We start from the raw sequence: 16,955 nt of genomic DNA, 5'->3' as shown, positions 1-16,955 counted from the left end.
AAAGCCCAATGCCAGGCATGGGAAACCTCCCTTCATATTGTTGGTCAAGGCATCCAAGAGACTCACAAAATAATACAAACTGTTTTGCCATTGCCCTTGCCTCCCAGAACTCAAAAGTAAGACCTAATTTCTAAAGAACACACACACACATACACACACACACACACACACACACACACACACACACACACACACACACACCTGAGACCCAGGACTTAGAAGAATGTAGCTGAAAATGATCTAGAAAACAGCTCTATGAGGAGTCATACAATGTCTGTGGTGGTTTGAATATGCTTGGTCCTATAGAAGGTGTGGCCTTATTGGAGTAGGTCTGTCCATGTTGGAGAATATATATCCTGTGGGCATGGGCTTTAAGACCCTCCTCCTAGCTACCCAGGAGGCAGTCTCCTCCTGGCTGACTCAGATCAAGATGCAGAACTCTCACCATCTTCTCCAGCACCATGCCTGCCATGTTTTCCGCCATGATGGTAATGGACTAAACCTCTGAAACTGTAAACCAGGCCCAACTAAATGTTGTCCTTTATAAAAGTTGCCTTGGTCATGATGTCTGTTCTCGGCAATGAAACCCTAGCTAAGACAGTGTCCACAGGACAAGCTTCCAAGGAAGAAGAGTAGTCTGAAGTCCTACCCAGCTGCAACGCTTACAAACCATAACAGTGACTGGCCTGGCAAGCTATTCTTAACTGTGCAATAGTGACTTGAAATTAGGGATGGTGATACCCTCAGAAGTTCTTTCATTGTATAGAATTCTTTTAGCTATCCTGAATTTTTTGTTTTTCCATATGATGTTGAGTACTGTTCTTTCAAGGTCTGTAATGAATTGTGTTAGAATTTTGGTGGAAATTGCATTTGGTAGAATGGTCATTTTTACTATGTCGATCCATGACCATGGGAGATCTTTGCATTTTCTGATATCTTCTTCAATTTCTTCCTTCAAAGACCTGAAGTTTTTATAGTAAACAAGCCTTTCACCTGCTTGGTTAGAGTTACCTAAAGATATTTCTTCTTTTAGTATATTGTGGAAGGCATGTGAAAGTATATTGTAGCCTTTATATATTGGGCACAATCAACAGATGTCTAACTGGATATAAAACCTGCTCAAGAGGAGGGGACTCATGTCTGATACTGTTAATCCAGCCAACTGTAAATGGCTGGAGAAGCATAGACCCTAGAGGGCATATACTGCCATTTTCCTAAGATAGTATACCTTCTAACTGTATTCTAAATATCTATCCCTATACCCATCATAAGTACAGCTCAACTCCCACATCAAAGAAGCCTCATTCTGTAACAGATGAAGAAAATTACAGAGATTTGATCAAATGTAGAGAATAAGTAGTCATGGAATGCCGTACATTTACAACGTAACCCCTACATATAAGGGCTCCTGGAGCATTTTGAAAGAGAGGCATGGAAAGATTCTGAGGACCAGGTTGTTTGCTTCAAGATAGTGTCTTCTAAACGGGACAGGAAACCACACCCGTGAAATCTCAACACTATAGTTGTCTGCACAGGCCTGTAATAAAATCGTCACTTAATAAACCAACATAGATAGGGACATTTCACAAGGCCCTACAACTAGATGAAAAGCTTCTGGCAATCACTGGAGAGAGAGAGAGAGAAAGGATCAATCTTCTCCTGGTTTGAGACACTTGATAGGTGTCCAATGCCAAGTGATAAGTCCCCAAATACATGTACATGTGAACAACACTAAATGGACTCAGTAGGGTACATATCACACACACACACATACATACACACATACACACACACATGCATACACACATGCATACACACACACATGCATACACACATACACACACATACACAAATGCATATACACACACACATACACAAATGCATATACACACACACACGCACACACACACATACACACCCACACATACACACACACACGAAAGAAGATTAGACAATGATGTTAAGAGAAAATGGGAGACATGGGAAGAGTTGGAGGGCTAGAAATGGTGTAAATATAATATTACATGTGAGATTCTCAAAATTGTTAAATGAAAAGTAAGGTGGAGAAACTGAGGAAGATAGTTGACATCGTCACCTCTCTCTCTCTCTTTATTTCTCTCTCTTTTACTCTCTCATATACATACAGAAAATATGATCCTGGATTTTATGATAAAATCTAGCCGGAGCAGCTAAGAGTACCTAGTCCTTAACCAAATTTGCACCAGGAGATGGTTCACTGTTTAAACACAGTCTTTGTACATGCCATGGTCTCACCATGCAGATACTACTTCAAGGCACCTTTACTGGCCTTTTCTTCCTGGAGGGTGCTGGAACCCCTTCGTATCCCTGGGTACCAGAGCATCCCTGGGTGAAATAGTCAATGTGTGCGTGTTTCCCCCAGAGCTCACTGGATGGTGTTGCTTGATCAAGTTGCTTCAAGAGATGCTATTGACATTGTTCACAACTAAGCACTGACTTGCTCCCTTAAACCTTTTCAGCTTAGACAATGTCACTCGCCAGGCTGGGCAGTCTGTGAGAGCAAAGAGCCCATCTTGTGAGGCCACAAATGTCCTTCCTGTTTATGGCACCCCCACACTGTTCAGAACCCACCCTGTCGCTGGAGTCCTATGCTCCCCAATGCTCATGGGCTGCAGCAGCCTTGGCTGCAGGTCCTGGAGGAGTCCACAAGCACTGCCCGCCCACGGGATGCTCTGCCAGGGAGGGAAGCTCAGAGAATGCAGTGTTTCCCGCCCGCAGCAGCCTCCACGCAGGAACAGAGACTGCAGCCAACCAGGGCATCACACAAAGAACTGCAGTGATATCCCCGCATCTGGGCTTCCCTCATTAGCATATTAAAGCAGCTTGGTCGGTCCCTTCCCTCTAAGCCCTCTCTGTCTCGGCAGTCCACTCCTTTTAGGCCTTCCCTCAGTGGGAGACCCGCTGGGTTCAAGAGGTACTAACCCCTTCCTGAAGCCTGTCAAACCCTCCTGGGCAAACCCAGAGGTGCTGCCAAGGCGCCAGCTCTGAGAGCAGACAGTGTACCGTATGCCGAGTGCCACATGAAAGACTCCAGGAGAGGCTTTTCTTTTAAAGAGGGAGAGAAGATGTATTTGCTTGAAGAGATGCTAACAGTAAACAACTACCATAAACAGGCCAGTGCTGTATATGTAAGTAGATGGTTTCCCTTTGGACTGACTGACAAGGCTGAGGCAAGCCAAGGGGGCCGACTTATGGCTGTGTGAGCTGAAGGGTCGGGTCAGCATGTGGCACAGCCTTAGTGACAGAGCAGAGCCACAGGAACACAGGCTCTCCTTTTAATTCTGTGACCAGGCTAACCACTGCCGAGTGCTTGGCAGCTCGCCCAGTCCTCTCCCTGGTCTTATTTCATTTTAAAACCCCATGCATCCAATGGGAAATGAGCCAGGATTCTTTTAACTGGTTTACCACTGAGAAAATTGAAGCCCCCACAAGTTGTCACTTGTCTGAGGGAAAAGATATCTCCTCTCAGGGGGACACACTGGTCCAGGCACCAAACTTCAAGTGACCACACACAATCCCTTCTCTCTCCCATTCCCAAGTTTAAAACAGGATCCCCTTATTGAAATCTATGAGCACCCCCACACACACACACTTCATACCTGAATTCACTGGTTTGACTTGGGTAAATTCTATTTCTAGGTTAACCCTTTCCAGGCAGATTAAAATAACAATGCTTTCCTTAGACCTACCACCATACACACACACACACACACACACACACACAGAGAGAGAGAGAGAGAGAGAGAGAGAGAGAGAGAGAGAGAGAGAGAGAGAGCGCATATCCTGGCTACAGATGTTACATTTACAATATAACACTTCAGTATGTTTTCTTTCTCCCGCTTCTCTCTGTACAAACATCCTACACCCTTCCCCCCCGCACCTGACACCTTCCATTCACAACTGAAATCTTTGCCTTGTTCTCTAGCAGAGAAGCCACCTGACAGAAGTTGACTTTCAGTCCCACTGCTGAATCTATCAAATGGGCTTTTCCTGTGCATGTGCTCCCCACCACACACGTGCACCACGAAGAGTGCTCCCTCTCCTCAGGCCTAGTCCTGCCCCAGGCCTCCTCAAGACTCTTCTCAGCCTTCAGCCCTCTCCTTACTGCCCAGACACCTCCCTTCTCCAGCAGCCATTGCCCCAAGCATAGGGACCTGGAATTACATAGTAGCTTTCCTTTCAAAGGCGAAACTTCTCAACAGTACTATTCCGTCACCTCTACCTAGCCTTTTCAACCAAGTTTTCTGCCAGCACTGGTCATTTGCTCCTGCACCGTCACACGCCTTCTGTGGTGCCAAACTGTTGGTCACGTCTCTGTCAGCTCCTTTAAGGGCTAATGAACGCCCTACTGCCCCTCTCTGGGATTGCCTTCTCTGAGCATCAGGATACTCTAGTCCCCTGGTCCACTTCTTTGAACTCTTCCTCCCTCCTTGGCTGGCTCCTCCTCCCTCCCTCCTTGGCTGGCTCCTCCTCCTTGGCTGGCTCCTCCTCCGTGGCTGGCTCCTCCTCCTTGGCTGGCTCCTCCTCCTCCTCGGTTGGTGTGCTCTCTAGACCACTCTTAGGACGCCTCTCTACCTGTTTCTCCATGTTGTCTTGAGGCAGATGGATGCGCACATTCAAAATTCCAAGCATTCATTTCTGCCCAGAATTTCAGCTTTCACTTGGCATCTCCACGAGACATCTCAAACTTAAACTTGGAAGACGTTAACTCCGGTTTCCTATCCACGAATGTATTCCTCCACCTGTCTTTCTCTGCTGTCAAGATGGCACTAACCCCACTGAATTGTTTAAGTCCCCAACACTGTGAATTTTTATGTATTCCTTTCCCTCAGCTATCCTGTAAAATCATCCAGCCAACCCAAAGGCTGCACCACCTGAAGCAAATCATTCCAACATTGTCCATGTTTCCCCATCTCCGTCACTCCTGCCCATTTCCGTTCCCAACACCATAGGCCTCCCCTGCGACCCTCTCTTCAACAGCAGCCTGCATGACCCTTTCCAACTCACTGTTTAACATCTTTCACTTGTTCTCCATCACACTTAAAAATGGCATCGCCTGGGGCTGGGGATTTAGCTCAGTGGTAGAGCGCTTACCTAGGAAGCGCAAGGCCCTGGGTTCGGTCCCCAGCTCCGAAAAAAAGAACCAAAAAAAAAAAAAAAAAAAAAGGCATCGCCTATTTCTCCAGCCTTTCTTCTTACTGGCCTCTGATTCTTGCATTCCAGTTTTCCTTTTAGTTCGTTATGCTTGTTTATTTCATCAAAGCTACCTAGGATGTTCTTCCTTCTATGCCTCTAGTTAATGGTTCCTTAGGTCACTCTGATTAGGGTCATGTTACTAGAGTGAGACCTTTTTGGCCCATCCATTTAAAGTTGCATTACCACTCTCTCATGACAGCCTACCTTAGTTCTATACTTAATATTAGCAATCCAGGGTATCATTCAGATGTGCTTGCTTACTTTCTGTGCTCATCCACCAGAATTTAGCCTCCCCAAGCATACAGTCCTTTGCTGCCTTGTTCCCTGACAATCATGCCTCTCGGTTGATTGAGTAATTACTTGCTGAATGGCTGACTGGCACCTACTCTGTGCATCTCAGAATTTAAGATCAAAGGGTATCAATGATCAATGATCAAGACATGGGCCCCAGGTAACCCGGACCCACCTTCTGCTATTTAGACCCAAGACCTTTTCTCCTCTACTCTAAGATCCCCGAAAGGCGGTACTCTCCACTTAACAGCCCATTCTACAGAAATGAGCTGCTTCTCTCTATTTCTCACTTCTAGATGGTTTCCAGGGTATGAGGAGGCTTTCAGGCAGGAGTCTCAACTGTTCTCCAAGTCGTTCATCTAAGGTCTTGGTCTGGACCAATTGAAAGTTCACCCTACCACCCACATGTCTGCCTTTGTGACAATATAGTAAAGCTAAGCAACCTAAGGAAAACAGATTTGGTTTTGATTGTGGTTTCAGGAGCTGCACAATACCATCCTGGGGTGGTGCATTATGGTGGGGGTCAATGCAAAGGAGGCAGGAGGAAAACAAAGAGAAAGGGAGAAAGGAAACACCTCATGCAAAGACCTAGCCTTCTTCCACTCTGTCCCACCCATCTACCAATGTCCATTATCCCCAAAGGCGAATGAACAAACCTTTAGCACATGGACTCTGGGGAACATTTAAGAGTCTGACATAATACTCCACATAACCAGCTAGGTCTGTGCAGATTCACAGGGTCAGGACTGGTGCACACCTGATGAGCCCAACGTGGGAATGCCTCCACTCTTGACTAGATGTACCTCTGGAAACCAGACTCCCTGTTACTCCCACTTAGATAACCAGCAGAGACCTATACTTTTCAGACTTTCTCTTGTGAAATTAAACTTGTTAACAACTCATTGCAGGCAAAATATTTGTAAAGTACAATACACATTATCATAAGAGAGATGAAATGCAAAAAAACCCACAAAAATAAATACAAGACACAGTTTCTGAAATTTTTAGAACAGATGTGTTTTATCAAAAGCAGTATTTCTATGTGCTTTCCTCTTAAGTTCTGTTCTTGCCAAAGTGTAGGGCCAAGCATTATTCTACAGACAATGCTCTGCATAGCTGGTGATATTCTGACTGCCTTTCTAGCTCACTGAGCATCTTAGACTCCTTCATCCCCAGGGAGCAAATCTCTCCCCTGTAATAGCTTTTCAAATCAAGTTTGAGCAAGTAAATACTGAACATTCAGTAAGGTCCAGCCATGTCGCATTTCTTCCTTATCAGCTCCCTCACCCTGGTCCAGAGGTGCCCCTTCTCTCTCCATCCCTATTGCCTCCACTCCATGTAGATGCCCATCTCCTTCTCCATAAATAACTACATCTGACTCCTACATAATCCCTAATTCCAGTTCCTTTCCTGACCTCTGATCTAGTAATTCTACTCAGAATTTCATGCCACTGACCCTGTTTCTCTATTCAATAACATAATAAGAATCAATAGAATAATGTCTTACTACTAATTCATCACTTTAGGCTTTTTGTATCTGTACCTCACCCCCCAACTCTAGTCCTAATTCACTCCCACACCCTTCATTCTTCTCATCCTATAATGTCTTCTACTAGGAAACTTCATTCAAACCTTTCCCCAACCCTTGACCCCACACACAACTCATCCTTTGTCTCTTTCATCTCATTTCATTTGTGGCTTTCTGTTCTTAGGAAATGTCCCCACTTATCCTTCAATGCCAAGGGGAAACACCCACCTCGCTTGCTACCAGCTCTTCTGTGGTCTTACAAGGCACTTAGCAAGGTAAGAGCATCACTGCCTTTCACCATTTAGAGAAGAACAACAAGCAGTTGGAAAACACATAATGTGTTTTCCACATTATCTGTGGTGTAGAATAGGTTTTGTAGTACAGAACATAAGAACTGGAGCCACTGTCCCAATGAATGCTGATTTTAACTCAAATACTCTCATTCAGTTACAGCATGCTACGGACCAAAGTATCCAGTCTTTCCACCCACTGATCTGTGTGGTCTGGTCATATCTGAACTCTCTCCTGTCTGCAACACACAAACATATGTCTTGTCAAAGAAGAGTTGCCTAGGCACTGTCTGCCCATTAATATTTTCAGAAAACTCTAGCTATTGTCTGGAGTGTGGGGGTTTTGTTTGATTTTGTTTATTTGTTGTCCTCTTGTTTATTTTTAGTTCTAGACCAGGTCTAGCTACATAGCCAAGGACTGCATAACTTAGAAGTCACTGTACAGCCCAGAGTAGCCTTAGATTCAGGAGTCTCCTGCCCCCATCTCCTCAGAGATAGATTTACAGGTGTGCGCCCCCACACCCAGCTGGAAAACTCCATTTTCCTGAAGTGTATAGAAATGCCCTTGATGGATCCACTCAACAGCAGAACGGAATTCAAACTGGTTCCTCACTTCCTAATACTCTGAAGTCACATGATCACTAATGGCTGGTTCTCATTCTATGCTATTATATATACAGAAAGAAGAAAGATCTGTAGCCTGAGACTGTGTGCACCCCAAGTGATGTGTGGGCGGTCTTCTGGAGCAGCTTCCCATAAGGGCCAAAAGACTAACTGGAGGGAACTCTTTGCTTGACTGTCTTAAAAATCTACTTTTGAGGGGCCAGACAGATTGTTCAATGGCTAAGAGCAGTTACTGTTCTTGAAAAAGACCCTGATTTGATTCCCAGCACCCACTTGGTAACTCATAACACTCCAGTTCCAGGGGATTCCAGCACCCTCTTCCAGCATCAATGGAAATGCAAGTCGTACACATACATACATGCAGACAGACAGACAGCTCATACTGTCTTAGTTAGGGTGTTACTGCTGTGAAAAGACACCATGACCTAAGCAACTCCTATAAGAAAAACATTTAATCGGGGCTGGCTTACAGTTTCAGAGGTTTAGTCCATTATGGACAGAGTGGAAAATATGGCAGGATCCAGGCATAGTGCTGGAGAGGGAGCTGAGAGTTCTGCATCTTGATCTGCAGGCAACAGTGAGAGATTGTGTGCCACACTGGACATAGCTTGAGTATATGATACTTCAAAACCCATTGCCACAATGACATATTTCCTCCCAACAAGGCTACAGCTCCTAATAGTGACACCCCCCATGAGCCAAGCATTCAAGCACAGGAGTTTATGGGGGCCACACCTATTCAAACCACCACACATACACATAAAATTTTTAAAAATAACTAAATATATTTAAAATCTATTCTTGAGAAGTGATGTATGTTTGTCTCCTGTTTTTATTTTTAACTGTCTTCTATCACTACCACTGACTCTATCAAAGTCCCATTTATAGTGGGACCAAATAAGTACTCATTAAATGAGGCACTGACGGGATAAATGAATCAATGAATGAGAAACAGATGACCTAATCAACAGATAGAGTACTGTGTGTTTCCCCAGAGGCATGGATCGTAGCAAATTAATACAGGATTGCTACCATTCTTCTACCCTGATCTTCTTTGGTTCACAAGTTTCAAAAGCATCCAAAGCTTGAAAATTAGTAAAATAAATCTAAGCTGAAACCAGTTCCAAATGAATGGATGGTCCATGTGGTAGTTTGAATATGCTTGACCCAGGGAGTGGCACTATAAGGAGATGTGGCCTTGTTGAAGTAGAAGTGTCCTTGCTGGAGGAAGTCTGTCACTGTAGGGGTGGGCAATGAGGCCCTCCTCCTAACCCCATGGGAGCCAGTCTTCTAGCAGTGTTCGAATGAAGATGTAGAACTCTCAGCTGCTCCTAGTCCATGCCTGGACACTATCATGCTCCCATCTTGATGATAATGGGCTGAATGCCAGCCCCGGTTAAATGATGTCCTTATAAGAGTTGCCTTGGTCATGATATCTGTTCACAGCGGTAAAACCAAACTAAGACAGTCCAAGACACCAATACTTTCATCTAATAACTAAACACCTCTACTACAAGACTGAAAAGTTACATAAAGTTTTATTATGCCCACACAGCCCAGCAACTGTGTTATTTAAAAGAAAATGCACCCAAAACTAGGAATTCTTGATGTCAAAGTAGGAAAAGGTCTATAAAAGCTTGCATGCATAGAACATTCATTCAATGGGATATTTTATTAAGTATTCATTTCAGAAGAAAGTCTTTGGCAATTTAATATATAGCTAGTGCCTAATCAAATGTGTTTCAAAGAAAGCTACGTGGTCAGCAGTTTCTGTGAAAGGGTTACCAACTGTTGTCCTTGAAGTGCCTTTTATATTGTTATTGTTTTGTATCTTGTTTGTCTGTGGCAGGATCACAAATTCTATTGTTCTATAAAAACGAAAAGTAAGTGAAAAACAGTTCATCATGTTCCTTTGTGATCTACATCAACGCATAATTTTGCATCTTTAAAATCAAGAAGTTGTCATTACTCCAGGAAATAAAACATCTTCTACTTCTTACACCCTCTCTCCAAAATAATTTGAATAGAAAAGGAATATGAAATATACTATTAGCTAGTTAGCAAGAAAAAACAACAATGATCCAGCATCTCCCCTTTCATTAAAGTCTTGTATAGTGTGGTGTTCTAATTGTTATTCAGAAGGAGATGAGACCATCCGTGGGATGTCCTAATTCTCATAGATAAAATGCAGCCATGTAGCCCTGAGCCTGTTTAAAGTCAATAGATGGTGCTCCACTAAGGAAAGAAATTGATGCACAATTCTGCAAGATGGATGTTCATGTACTGTTCCCATTCTATTTTAATTCTGAGTACCATTAGTTAAGTATCAATTGGTATTGTAACTCTCTCTAACTGTCCCTGGGAGGACAGGGGATAGCCAGACGACTGATGTGTTTGCATCCCCTCCTCTGGTTGACAGATAACTCTGACCAAGAATAGGCAGTTTACTAGGCTTGCCTATCTACAGTGTGAGAGTCCCCGCCCCATTTCCACAACCTGTCTCTCAGCAATATTCCCAAGGAGATGGTTAGAGCGCCCCCCTAGTCAGGAAACAAAGGGGCCTCTCTACAGCTCCCAGTAACAGAATTCTGCCAGTTCTATGTACTAATGTCGAATATTAGACAGGTTTGGGTTTTTTTTTTTTTTTTTACTTTGCATTGCCTGGAGCTTAAGGATTTGGAATGAATCTCTTTTAGGAGTGAAGTTGCTCCATGTCAGGGATAGATGAAAAGGAACAGCTGACAACATCGTGTCAATAAGGCAGCATGGGTGAAGGGAGCGGGAGTATTAGGGAGAGAGAAGGGAAAGGAAGAAAATATGAGATCTTGAGAAGTTACTAAATACAGGAACTGCTCATGACTAGGTCCCAGTGACTTGACATCATAGCCATTACATCCCTTGATGGTTCAACAAGCAGAGCCACATCTAAGCACTGGCAGCTCCTGCCAGTCACAGTCCATCTATAGGGGGAGCCTGGTTGCTACTAATCTCGTTGAAACAACACTGACACAAAAGCCAAGTCCATTATGCAAACAAAATTATTCCCTCGCAATTTTAAAAGGTTTGCAGGCTCCTCAAAGGTGCCAGTCTCACAAGAACAATGTGTCCTTACCTTTTCAAGGATAAAGAAAGTTATTATAATATAAAAATGATCTTGAAATTTTTGAAGAGTTTGAGAGACACACAAGAATTGACTTTTTTCTTTTGTTTTGTTTAAGTCTAAATGTTATAATCTTAGGGTCCCGTCCCATATTTTTTTGAGATAAAAATGCCATTAACCCCACCTAAGTCTCAGTTTCCCCCCCCCTGTACATAGGAAATAATGCCACTCGAGCCACAGAGGGCTCACATAGGGCTCAGTAAAATGCAAGGTTCTACCCATGAAAGCCACGGGTGCTTTCTTTACCCGTGTGGTCCTTGAACTTGTCTTGGACAACAAAACTGGGCTGAACAAAAGATATTTAGAACTTTCCATTTTCACAGTGTTTTTTTTTTTCTTCAGTTTTACCTAATTCTCAAAATCATGATATGATGGAGAGTTCAGACGGGTGCCACTAACCACACTCTGCAAATGAGTAGCCTAAGACAGAGAAGACAAATGTCTCTGCTACAAGCCCTGTGGCTAGGTAGAGTGACAACTGCCCAAGTCCCTTCAAACCCAGCCTACCTCTGTGGACTAATCATTCTTGGCATTAAGATTCATTGTATGAGCAGAACGACCACTACGACCTCAAAAATAACAAATGAACGATAGCATCAGTGTTTTCTACTTTGATGAAAAAAATAATTTAATAATTAAGGCTGTATTCTGTTTAAAATATTGGCGATTTTCAAACGGCAGATTTTCACAGGGTACACACATACTATTCTCTATTTCTTCTGTTTTTCATTGCTTTTAAATCATGTTTTAAGTGTGATATTTGGGGATGTGTTAGCCAAAGCCACGAATGACAAGGTAAAACTGGAGTTTCTGTTACCAATTTAGGTCTCACCGAAGAGTGAAATTCTTGTTTGGTATTAGACAGAAATGTCTATAAATAAGTTATTGTGATCATTAGATTTTAACAAGCAATTTTTGAATAGTATGCAACCACTCCCCCCCAAATAAAAAATATTTTCAAGTCGTTTCTTTACATGTATTTGTGCTCTCAGTAGAGCTTTATGACCCAAGCAGCTCCATGTGAGTGATCAGGGAATCTCTGTTACCAGGGTACCACACAGAGACCTGTCTGAATAATGTGATCGGAAGGGTTACCCTACCGAATCATTGAAAAGCACGCACTCGCACAACTGGCTGTAGCTCGTCAATCATTTAAGTTAGTACCAAGAGTCCCTTTCACATCACAGCTGAACAAGTACTGTAGAAGATCCTACTTTCTTGTCAACAGGACCCTCGTCCTAAAACATGTCTGTCCTTGATAAGGAGGCCAAGGCAGTCGGAGCAGGATAACTAGGCACCTGATTCCCACACCCTTCGCGCAACGTTTTGCACTTTGTTCAGGTCTGGTTCAGGCCTCTAGCCTCTTTTCCTTGCTCCAAAGCCATCAAGAGTCTGCACAGTGACCGGAATGTCAGGCAGAAGTGGTTTCCCTTCTGTCTGGGAGATGGGGGTATCCTTACCCTATGACTCTGGGGGGTGGGGGTGTCAGTGCCACCAGGGCGGAGCGAAAGACAGCATGTGGTTGGCGACTTCCACGCCATCACCGCAGCCTGGGGCCTTCCCGCCTCCGCCCAGACCATGGCGGGGGCGGGGGGGAGGAGGGTGGGTGTCCCCAGAGCGCAAAGCTGGGATAAGAGTGCAAAGGGGAAGTGATACAATGTGAGGATGAGAGGCGTGAGTGTGGACACATACAGGGCAGCTGCAGGTAGAACAACCCCGCCTCTCCCCAACTCGCTCCCCGGACCTGCCAGCAGCCCCACCACACGGGGGATCCCAGCGTCAGGACAAAGCTGTCGCGGCCTCTCTGAGAGCGCAGGGAAAGCTTGCCCTGGCTCTCTTCCCTGGCCAGGACCCAGTCCCAAAGGACCTCTGGGACACGTCGGATAGGGAGAAAGGGGGCCTTGGGCTGGGTGCCTGCAGTGCCCGTCCCTGGTGTCCCCACTGGGAGTCTGTGCTCACCTGTTCAGCACTTTGCGGATCCTCTGGCGCATGCCAGCCCGGGAGGAGGTGGACAGGCTCACGCAGCCGCTGCCCTCAGCTGGCAGGTTCTCGATGGTGGTCACCACATGGTTCGGCGGGGCCGGTGGTGGCGGTGGCTGCAGCTGGGGCTGCGGAGGCTCGGGAGGGATCATCGCGGCGGAGGCAGAGGTGGGTGGCTATCAGAACGCTGCCCCGCACATAGTGCGCGGGCTCCGGGCCCGGGAACACGCAGAGGACCCGGCCGAGCGGCCCCGGCCCGGGAGGCGGTGCCGCTTGCGAAGCGACGAAGCAGGGAGACACCCGCGGGCTCCGGCCACCTCTTCCCAGCTCAGTGCTCTCGGGTTGCTACCTAGTCCTGGCTGCACACCCTCGCTCCCGGGTCGCTGCCGCTTCCCGCCCGGGCTCTTCTGGAGCTGCAACCCAAGTCCTGGCACACCCGGCCAAGTGGCTGCAAAAGGGGTCGGCGGGACCTGGAGGTGCCAGGTCCACTGCGAGGACCGTGGAGAGAGAGGATCGGGGCTGCCGGGTTTCGTCTTCGCTCCCAGTGCCTAGGGCTTGTCCTGCTGGTGGCAGTTGCGGTGGCGCCGCTTCAGCTGGCGCCGGGTTCGCTTAGAAAGCTGCCGTCTGTGTCTCACAGAGTGAGAATCCGAGAGTGAACCTGGAGCGCCGGGCGGGGGCGCCGCGCGGGCAGAGGGGGGTGGGGGTGGGATGAGCGCTCTGCTCCCGCCAGAGGGCGCTCCGGAGGTGCTTTGGTGTCCCCAACCCTCCTCCTCCTGGCATCCAGAGAGTCCCCAGGTCTAGGAGGCTGTGACTGGCAGTGGGTAGTTTTCTCTTCTAAGTGTAGTAATGGATACATCCTCCCGGTGAAATTGGGGAGGCTTCCTCTTGCTTCTGCGGAGGCTCGGCAGAATCCAGCACCACGGGCCCGGGACAGCGGCACAACCCAGAGACAGTTTTTGTTCGTACAGGTTACAAATTGAGCACCCTAAACATCACAACTATGCTTATCCAGAATGGACCTGGAGGAAAGGGGAAGAAAACAGTTTCTAGCCAAAAATGCATGCTGGGAATTGAGAAAAGCAAACCAAGTCACCCCCAGAACAACTCCATTTAAGCGACAGCGACGACGACGGAACACCATTGAAAGGAAAGCCTGCGAACTCCAAGGGCACTTCTGAAAATAACAGAAATCCGAGGCAGTTTCTTAAATTCTAGGACAAGGCTACTCCTGAGTCTCCCAGGGGCACCCTGAGAGTCAAATGAAGTAAACTACCCATCAAAGGGGCCTTCAAGGTTCTCCAGCTGTCAAAGGAATAGCTTTGTTAGCTCCTGAAATCATAGCCCACTTTCTACCGAATGGACCTTATCCTGAGCATTCCTTATACCTATCGACCTGCATTTCAATCAGTAATTGACTCTGGAAATTTTTTTTCAAATGTCCCTTAATCTAGATTGCCTGGGCAAGAATCTTGCAAAGAGAATGATATGCATTTGAGATTTTTTTTTTTTATGTCCACGTCACTGTAGAATAGGGAATTGATCCCGCTGAGTAAGTTTAACATGTATATTTGTTCCCACAAAAGTGCATTGATACTGCCACTGAATCCAAACGCTCTAAAGACTAGCAGATTAAAACTGCTGTGTAGGATGTCCAGGCACAAATAACATTCAAAAGTAGACTATATATTCTCAAAGGAAGGAAAAGAGGGCAGTGGGTGAGACAAAAAGAAGCCACTCCCTTTTATCATATTAGGGGTCCTCATCATTCAAAAAGAAAAGGATTGGATAGAAAGACGTGTACAAAACCTCCCAGTCTATATTTAAGCGTCTGTCAAACCCAGTTTCTACCTGAACTGTCCCTAGGGTCCCTTTCTTCACAATTCTGCCCAACATGGAACATTTTCCATTTTATAATTAGAACATCACCCCATACGTTTCTCGGTGACTTTTCATTCTAGAATATTCACCCCAGATTTCCAGGACAGGTGGAAGAATTACTACAAACAAGAACAAGGCTTGGAACCTTGTGAACATTAAAATTCCAATAGATTGCAATGAATATGCCCTTGGGGAATGACCAAATATAGCAGACATAAGTAAATTCACTTCAACTGAGGCTGGCAGCGAACCACAGCGGGAATATCTCTATTAGAACAGCATTTACAGCCAGTTCAAAGTGTCCTCCTTGAATGGCTGGTTGCTTCAGTGCCCTCTTGCTCATGTTTGACTCTATTCCTTTGAACGCTTTTGGCATCTCACTACTCACTCCTGTGACTGCACTCCCAAGCCTGCATCTGTATCTGATCATTTCTTTCAAGAAACTATGAAATCCAAATGTTCTAAGTCTCCAGTGAGTCAAGAAGGGAGAAAACAAAGATGAGAAAATAAGATAAGGGTGGCGCTGGCTAGTTTATGTCAACTCAACACAGGAAGTATCCAAAAGGAGGGACTCTCAATTAAGAAAATACCCCATAACATTGGGCATGAAAGCCTGTAGGGCATTGTCTTAGTGGTTGATAGGGGAGGGATTGACCCATTGTGCTTATGCTACTCATTGTCTGGTGGTCCTGAGTTTTACAAAACAACATCTGAGCAAGCCATGAAGATAAAGCCAGTACGTATCACTCCTCCATGACCTCTGCATCGGCTCCTGCTTCCAGGCTCCTGCCCTGTTCAAACCGTTGCCCTGGCTTCCTTCAGTGATGGATTGTGATGTGCAAATGTAAGCCAAATAAACCCTTTCCTCTGTAACTTGTTTTTAGTAAGAGTGTTTCATCATAGAAATAGTAACCCTATCTAGTTCAAGGTATAAACGCTAATCCTGCTGGTGAGGTAAAACCATGGATTATCTCATGTGAGTAGAACCTCTTAGAGTCTCTGTTCCACATTCCGCTGGGAAATAGCTAAGTACCATGGAAGGGTACTTGGGAAAACACACGCCAAAGATGCAAATATCACAGCAGTAAGTCTGACATGAGATGAAACTGAAAACAGAGAGAAAACTTGTCTTCCTTCTTCCCTGCTATGCAAGCACTGCATATCTCTGTCTCAATCTATTCTCCAAGCCTTTTTATCAAAATGGGGTAGGGGTGAAGACAAAACCTGACTCTTAGTGGTGGCATATGGGTCCACAGCCACAGCCATTGCCTTACAGCTTACTACATACACAGTCAGTGTCCACAGGCTACGGGAAAATGTCCATTCAGGAGTTGTTCCTCCTGTACATCATCCGACCAGAGCTCTGAAGACACTCTGTTGAATACCTGAAGGAAGCAGAAATTGACTATTAGCTCAACTACACTTTTATCCTCATTTTTATTGGATGTTTTCCTTATTTACATTTCAAATGTTACCCCCTTTCCTGGTTTCCCGTCCATAAACCTCCTATTCCATGCCCTCCCCCTTCTTCTACGAGGGTGTTCCGCCATCCATCCACCCACCCCTTCCTGCCTCCCCGCCCTGACATTCCCCTACACTGGGGGATCAAGGGTTGGCAGGACCAAGGGCTTCTCCGCCCACTGTGTGCCCAACAAGGCCATCCTCTGCTACATATGCAGCTGGAGCCATAGGTCTGTCTATGCATACTCGCTGGATGGTGGTTTAGTCCCTGGGAGCTCTGGTTGGTTGCTATTGTTCTTCTTATGGGGTTGTAAGCCCCTTCAGCTCCTTCAATCCTTTCTCTAACTCCTCCAATGGGGACCCTGTCCTCAGTTCAATGGTTGACTGTGAGTGTCCGCTTCTGTATTTGTCATGCTCTGGCAGATATATCAGGAGACAGCTATATCAGGTTCCTGTCAGCAGGTACTTTTTGGCATCAGCAATATTGTCTGGGTTTGGTGTCTGTATG

At 45.6% G+C, this 16,955-nt stretch overlaps 1 protein-coding gene across 1 annotated transcript in view; it reads right to left on the bottom strand.

Moving 5' to 3' along the window:
- The window catches only part of Slc35f1 (solute carrier family 35, member F1), a 395,235-nt gene extending 381,439 nt beyond the window's left edge, over positions 1-13,796 (bottom strand). The window contains 1 exon segment of the mRNA NM_001109338.1: positions 13,088-13,796. Coding sequence (NP_001102808.1) covers positions 13,088-13,260 — 173 coding nt within the window. The 5' untranslated portion in view covers positions 13,261-13,796.
- Positions 13,797-16,955: the final 3,159 nt, after the last annotated feature.

This window comes from Rattus norvegicus, chromosome 20 (assembly GCF_021556685.1).
Source record: "Rattus norvegicus strain SHRSP/BbbUtx chromosome 20, alternate assembly SHRSP_T2T, whole genome shotgun sequence".
In the NCBI taxonomy this organism is placed as follows: domain Eukaryota; kingdom Metazoa; phylum Chordata; class Mammalia; order Rodentia; family Muridae; genus Rattus; species Rattus norvegicus.
Note: the sequence above shows the minus strand (reverse complement) of the source record. Positions and strands in the feature narration are given on the sequence as shown.